We start from the raw sequence: 7,834 nt of genomic DNA, 5'->3' as shown, positions 1-7,834 counted from the left end.
TGAATGTCTTCATATACCTAGGAAAGTCGAGTATGCAACAGTTACTAGTTAATTAAATATTAGTATCTCTAAGATACAAAGGGCATAACTTTCTACACGAAACCAAAAAACAGAAGTAATATAAATTAAATTGGCATACCTTTCAAATGGATACATCCAACGATATTGTACAGGTCCACATAATCGCACTTCTCGAGCTAGGTGAATTGTCAAGTGCATCATGACATCAAAAAGTGACGGAGGGAAGTACCTCTCCAACATACACAAAGTCTCAGCAACTTCTACTTCAAGTTCTATTAATCTATGGAGATCAACTGCCCTTTGGCATATTTCGTGAAAATAAGAACATAACCTGAAAATTGCCTCCCTTGGCCCTACAGGTAAAAGTCCTTGCAAAGCAACGGGTAATATTTGTTGCATAAGAACATGGTAATCATGAGCCTTAAGAACACCTAAGCAACCATCTTTTGAGAAATGCTTTCTAAGATCAGAACTAAAACCATATGGAACCTTTAAATTTCTCATCCTATTATAATATAGCCTTTTCCTTGTCATTTAAACAGTATGGTGCTGGTGGAAGGATCGTTTTTCCATTTATCTCTACTGGATGTAATTCTGGTCTTATTCCCATACTCTTCAGATCATTGCGGGACTTTAGACCGTCTTTTGTTTTGGACTTTATATTCAATATGGTACCAATAATACTCTCGCAAACATTTTTTTCTGTATGCATAACATCAATATTGTGCCGTAGTAATAAATCCTAGGAAGATGGAAAAACCCAACATTAGTAATTAATTCTATAAAGAAATAAAAGATCAGACATTTAATCTATGAAAAACCCAACATTGATAATGTGAAGTTTAGAGGCTAACATGGTGCAAAGCAGAAGAACCCATAGCCAAATATTAACAAGTAAGTTTGAAGTTATGGAACTAACCTTCCAGTAAGGCAAGTCGAAGAATATTGACCGTTTGTTAAACACCCGAAGTTCAGTTTCATCATCATTTGCACCAGAAATAGCCGCATCAGCAACAACATCCCTTTTCCGCTTCCCACATTTAGAATTACCCACATTTGCACTTGCTGCCGCACTACTCTTGCCCTTATTTTCTTCTTTTGCTCTTTCTTTTCCTTATCTCCTCCTCGTTCTTCTCCGCTTTCCCAAAATCATTTGTAATACTATTCTGACATTCAAGTGCCGCAGCACCAGACATAACGGTGGCTTTTCCTTCCTCTCAATCTCTCCATTAAACCAATTTTTTTCTGCCGAAGAGGATGATTATGACGAAGAAATCTCCTATGATTCAAGTAGACAGTTTTACGACTAAATGCCAACCAGTTTGAAAGTGTTTTCACCGCAAAGAGGACAGGCTGCCTTCCCTTTATACGTACATCCAGATAAATTACCATATGAGGGAAATCGTTTATTGTCCCATTAATAACGCCTTCAAGTTAAAATCTGTTTTAGTAAACGAATCATATACCTGCATTTCTCCCCAACTCAAAAGATCATCAATCAGGGCTGCAAGTATACATCAATGTCATTACCCGGTTTTTTTTCCTGGAATCCATGCTCAGAATTATGTTGTCACCTTGCATACACAACTGAGGGGGCAAATTATTAACCACGAGCATCACTGGCCAACAATGTGGGCTGCGGAAAGATCACCAAATGGATTAAATCCATCAGCGAGCCCAAGACGCAAATTACGGGGATCTGAAGCAAACTCGGGATACTTTTTGTCTATGTGCTTCCAAGCCAAAGAATCTGTTGGATGACGCATCTTCCCATCCTTACTCTTGTTCGTCGCGTGCCATATCAACTGCTCAGCCAGTGCTGCTGATTGAAACAATCTTCTCAATCTCGGCACAATGGGGAAGTACCTAAGCACCTTCACCGGTATCTTCTTTGCGGCTTGTCTATCATTTCAGCATCGTCCATGTTAGATGGTCTGCCTTCCACCTAGAATAATGACATTTAGGACACTCGTCTGCATCTTTCAAATCTTTTCTAAACAAACAACAATCATTAATACAAGCATGTATTTTCTGGTAAGTCAATTGATAAGATTTCAGCAGCTTTTTCACTTCATATGTTGAGCAAGGAAGACAATGATCTGGCGGCAACAAGGAACCGATTGTCTTGAGAAGTTCGTCAAAAGATTTCCTAGATAAACCATTTACTGTCTTGTGCCTATACAATTCAACAGTGATGGATAACTTTGTGTGTGTTTTACAATTAGGATATAACGGTGTGTCCGCCTCTTCCACATGGTTTTCCAAACCCTCATCTTGCACAGGTTCATGTCCCTGATCGATATGTGCATCAGCTTCAACAGCAGCATCTATATGATATGATCCCCTTGTTGCTCCCTCTTGGTGTACATCAGTAGAAGTGTGTATAGTCTCCCCGTGAAAAACCCACTCAGTGTATGTAGGATCCCAACCTCGTTTCAGTAAGTGAAGATGCACTTCTTGCGGAGGAAGTGGGAAAGTGAGATTCTTACAATCAACACAAGGACAACTGAATTCAGAAGGATTTCCAAGTCTCTGACAAACGGTATCTATGAAATTCTTCAAGGCCTCCTGATATGGAAGATCACCCCTACATGAAAGAACGACGAAATAATTAATCACGGAATAACACAATAAAAGAGGGAAAACCAATGTAAAGAATGTAATATTCTACAGTGAACAACATATTAACCTTGGCCAATGAACCCAATCTTTATTCATAATTTTGAATGACTTGAATCTGCAAATCTGTTCAGTTCTTCAATCCAGTTAAAAAAAACCTTTCAATTTCCTTCTCAACCAACACCTGGGGTATGATATGGCACCTGGCGCAATCAAAATATGATAACCAGCATAAGTAACCACAACGGATTAACAAATCATAAGATATTTACATATACAAAAAAAAGATTGGAGCAGTAATTCTCTCATATTATCTGGGTGGTAACTTCTTAAATTACATTGATGCAATGATGCATCATTCATTTCATTGATGCACGAATCACTGGCCGTATGAAAATTATATTTAAACTTTTTTCTAATGGGGTGCAACCGGCAGGTCCATATCATACTGCCTACTTCAATGAAAACCACACATTGATTTCTATAATATACATGTGCATCAAACATGTAAGCAAAACAATTGATATCTATAATACACAAATGGAGCAATTGAAAACTCTCTAGAATCATGAAACCTCTTTTCTTCATTACTGTCATGCAAATAAGAAAGGAACAAAAACCTAATTCAAATTTTAATGCAAAAAAGTCACTGAAAAAAACCTAATTCAAAAATCAAAAAAACAATATACCCTAATTGAGCTTTGGTTACAGATCGATCTTCAACTTCGGGAAATTGGTGGAGGTGGTTAGTCGAGATATGGGTTACAGATCGATCTTCAACATTGTGTGGTGATGATGAAGTTGGTGAAGTAATCTCCTGAGATCGATGAAGTTAAAAACGATGGTAATGAACGGAGCTGTTGGAGTCGTTGACGATGAAGTTGCCAGTGGTTTGAGTGATGGAGGTGCTGCTGTACCGAAGTGGTTTGAGTGATGGTGGTTTGAGTAATGGTGGTTTAAGGTGAAGTTTCTCCGTCGAACACACTGGGGAGATGCAGTTGAGGGAAAAAAAGAAAAGGATGAGGAAGGAATAGATATGAGAATGATGTTAAACAAAAAAAAAATTAACGGCTGTAGATGAAATAGAATTAAAAATTAAATGAATGGGTGGTTATGATGTGATGATATACATAGAATATTCCAAAGGAATATTCCCAGTATATGGTTAGATTCATCGTTCTTATGAAGTCTCTGAGTTAGAGTAGTCCACTCACCGCCAGGTTTCGATCTCGGAGCCATGTTATGTCTCGAAGTTGCCAAAACCGGCCATGTTTAAGGGTTGGAGGAATATTATGAAAGCATCTTACCTATGAATCGACAGATTCATCGTTCTTATGAAGTCTCCGAGTTAGAGTAGTCCACTCACCGCCAGGTTTCGATCTCGGAGCCATGTTATGTCTCGAAGTTGCCAAAACCGGTCAGGTTTAAGGGTTGGAGGAATATTATGAAAGCATCTTACCTATGAATCGACAGATTCATCGTTCTTATGAAGTATCCGAGTTAGAGTAGTCCACTCACCGCCAGGTTTCGATCTCGGAGCCATGTTATGTCTCGAAGTTGCCAAAACCGGTCAGGTTATGAAGTCTCTGACTTAGAATAGTCCACTTACCAGTTACCGCCAGGTTTCGAGCTCGGAGTCAGGTTATATCTATGTTACTTAGAGCGTCCACAATGGACGACTAAACCCAAATATAGTGTCCAGTGGATAGGCGCAGTGGGACGGACCATCGATCAAAATTTGATCAAAGACTAAAATCCAGACCAAATTTGGTCGGCGACCAAGATCAAATCCAAATATAGTCGGGCGTTTATATAGTCCACGCCCCATAACCAGGCGGACGTATAGTCCAAGTCCCACCCCAGACGGACGTATAGTCCACGCCCCACACCAGGCGAACGTATAATGCACACCCGTCTTTTTTTTTCTTTTTTTTTGTGTGGGGCGGGCTTAATACCTCCGCCCCACTCTTTACAAACTTCAAATGCATGGGGCGGGCATAATACCTCCGCCCCACTTTTTTTCTTTTTTTTTTCTTTTTTTTTTCCTACACCGGGAGAACGTATACTCCCCGCCCCACACCAGGCGTTGGTATATTTTACTCCCCACACCAGGCGTTGGTATAATGTCCGTCTGACCACTGCAGTTGCTCTTAGAGTGTTACCACCAAATTTTTTTTTTGTAATTTTGTCTAATCCAACGTACCAAAGTTAGGGAAGCAACTGCTACTAAATCTAACGGTGGGAATCTTGTGTTTGTTTGTCAAAAATTGTGTTTCTTTGCCAATCCGTATGCTTTTGCTTAGACCAATCAGAAAATTTCACTTTCCCTCCCCAGATCCCGCCCAAATTTGGTCACGTGTCTGCCCAAGAAATTTTCAGACAATATTTAATGTTTGACCACTGCAACGTGTCCTATCCCATGTTAATTCCCCCCAGTATTTTCGCAACGCGCCCAAAATCATTATTCTCTTCACTCTTCACAAAAATAAGAAAACTCTCTCACCAGAAAAAAGAAAAAAATCTCTCACCTATCGCCATGTCTGCAACTGTGAAGCTCTAACCCTAACAATCTCTTGTCGGAAAACCCTAACAATCCCTCATCAGAAAACCCTAAAAATCTCTCATCAGGAAACCCTAACAATCTCTCAATCACTCAAACTCTTCAGAAAACCATAACTATCTATTAATCTCAGAGCTCTTCAACTTCGAAGAAAACCCTAACAAATTTTCAAGAAAAGGATTTCACGAAGGGGTAATCTCTCATACTCTCAAATCTTAAGAAAATAAATCTCTTTGTTCCTGTTTTCTATTTTAGTAATTTTGAGTTTTTTTTTTCTTCACATAAATGTTCAGATCTTCACATGCAATTTAGGATTTGTTGTTTCCATGATGAAATTGGTATTGGGTCCTATTTAATTTAGGGAATTTTCGATTTTAGGTATTTTTATGATGATTTTCATTTCAATGATTGTCTCTGCAGCTCATGTTCTAGTTTTTTAGGTCTTTGTTCTGTGTTATAACAAAAAATCCCCCCTTTGTTCGATGCATGAAGTATAATTTAGAATTCGTAAGAATTTGTGATTTGATAGGTGTAGCCTTATTCTCTTTAGGTGTATGATTTGATTATATTTGTGCCAAAGCATGAAGTTTAGCCACTGTGATTATATTTTTGCAAGGCATAACTGCAATAATGAAGACTAACAAGGAAACAATAAAGAAAAAGCTGGTCAGGGAGTTGGCCATAAAGGTAAAGGATTCTCATCTCAATTTCAGTGTAAATAAATTTATTCACCATATCATTTTAACTAACCTATATGCATTGTTGTTGCAGATGAAAAACAAACAGTCCAAAACTGATAAAGGTTCTCCATCTGCAGAACCATCCCTTCCACCTGAAAGTAGGAGATCATCACCAAGGAACAAGAAGTTTGCGATAAAGGTAATGACTTTTCATCTCAATTTCACAACAAACTACTTACCTTCTCATTTTGACTAAGCTACACTTTTTGCAGATGAAAAATAAGCAGAACACTCAACAGTCCCCAACTGAAAGTGCTTCACTCACTTCAAAGCTGCAAACCCCGACTCAAACCAAGTCCGCAGAACCATCCCTTCCACCTGAAAGTAGGCGATCATCACCAAGGAACAAGAAGTTAGAACCAAGTGCTGTTGTTTCTTCTCTAACTAGATGTGCAACAACTCCAAAGCGTCGTCGACAACCTGAAAGTGCTAAAATGTCATCACCAACTACAAAGAGACAGGCTACTAGGAAGAAGAATGTGCAATCTTAAAGTGCTCAACATTCACAGACCACAACTACAAAGTCCCAATCAAAAAGCTCTGAAGGAGATACTGAAAAATCTGGAGTGGGGCGAAAGAATGTAAAGCGAAAACTTGACACAAGCAGCACAGGCCCATGTCTGAATGTTCAACTTAGGGATCCACACGACACTCTCGCAGATTTTCAAGATGAAGAAGAAGAGGAAGAGGAGGAGGAAGCTGTGGAAGAGGATAACTCTGATCATGTGGAGCCTGATGTGGAAGAAGAGAATGATAATGGTAATGGTGATGAGCCTGAATTGGAAGAAGAAAATGATAGTGGTAATGATGATAATGAGGAAGGTGAAGAAGGAAAAGAAGCAAAGAAAAGAAAATATTTTCCACGTGGTCCAACCCAGATGTATGCACTGAAGTTAGATTCTGCTGATCCGAAAAGAACAATTTCCTTCAACGCTAATGAACAACCGATTGGTGATCCATCTGTGCAACTTGCCAGTGTGCTAGGGGTGCTTGTTCGGAAACTTCCATTAACGTACAAGGATTGGAGACTTGTCCCTTATGAATCCAAAGAAAACATATGGAAGATAGTCTCGGTTCGCAATTGATAACTCTTTAACTCTTTTCATTCGTCAATAATTATTTAAGTCATAGTCAACAATTATTTAATTCATAGCGTATTCTAATTCAATTATTTAAATTTATTTGTAGAACCGATTCATTGTGCCTGAGTATTACAAAGACTATTATTTCAGCAAGATGGGAACTTATCTTAGAGAAGCAAGGTCAAGGAAAGCTGGTTTGGTACTCGACGCTTTGGATCGGCTACAAGGGGAAGAACAAAAGAAACGGCTGGAGAAGTTAATGCCCAGGACCATGACAGTTAGGGAGTGGGAAGAGTTTGTGAAACATGTAGACTCTATTGAATTCAGAGTAAGTAATTTCTATTATATAGAATGCCTATATATTTGTATTAAAAACTTTAAAGTCTGTCAAATGATTTTTTTACTTTTATATTCAGGTCAGAAGAATAAAAATGCAAGAAAATTGTTCAAAACACACCACCCCACATACCATAAGTCGAGAAGGTTACGCCCGATTGGAGGTGAAATTGGTATGTTCTACAGTCTTGATATTCACCATGTGAAAGCTATTGCATCGTTAAAAATATAATTGTTTGAAGTTCTCTACAAAGTTTTATCTTAGAAATATTCTGAGATAATACCATGTTGTTATGCTATTCTTGATGACTCATGTATTGATACATTTATTTGGCAGCAAAAAGAGCAAAATACAACCAAAGAGATTGATAGAGCTATAATCTGGAAAGTTGGTCATAAACAACGCAAAGGAAAGAAACCACATCCTGGTGTTGTAGAAGCTTTGGTAAGAAATCTTCTCATGTTACTTTGTTTTA

The 7,834-nt window shown here is 38.4% G+C and overlaps 1 protein-coding gene across 1 annotated transcript; it reads left to right on the top strand.

The window, feature by feature from the left end:
* Window positions 1-3,481: 3,481 nt before the first annotated feature.
* Window positions 3,482-7,148, top strand: LOC113295768 (bromodomain-containing protein DDB_G0278469-like). The gene is made up of 4 exons (XM_026544093.1): window positions 3,482-3,553; window positions 6,153-6,401; window positions 6,450-6,699; window positions 7,129-7,148. Exons 1-4 carry the CDS (start codon window positions 3,482-3,484, stop codon window positions 7,146-7,148), a joined length of 591 nt encoding a protein of 196 aa, XP_026399878.1.
* The last annotated feature ends 686 nt before the right edge of the window (window positions 7,149-7,834 follow it).

The sequence above is a fragment of the Papaver somniferum genome, chromosome 7 (genome assembly GCF_003573695.1).
Source record: "Papaver somniferum cultivar HN1 chromosome 7, ASM357369v1, whole genome shotgun sequence".
In the NCBI taxonomy this organism is placed as follows: Eukaryota; Viridiplantae; Streptophyta; class Magnoliopsida; order Ranunculales; family Papaveraceae; genus Papaver; species Papaver somniferum.
The sequence above is the reverse complement of the archived record's forward strand: the minus strand, read 5'-3'. Positions and strand labels throughout refer to the sequence as shown.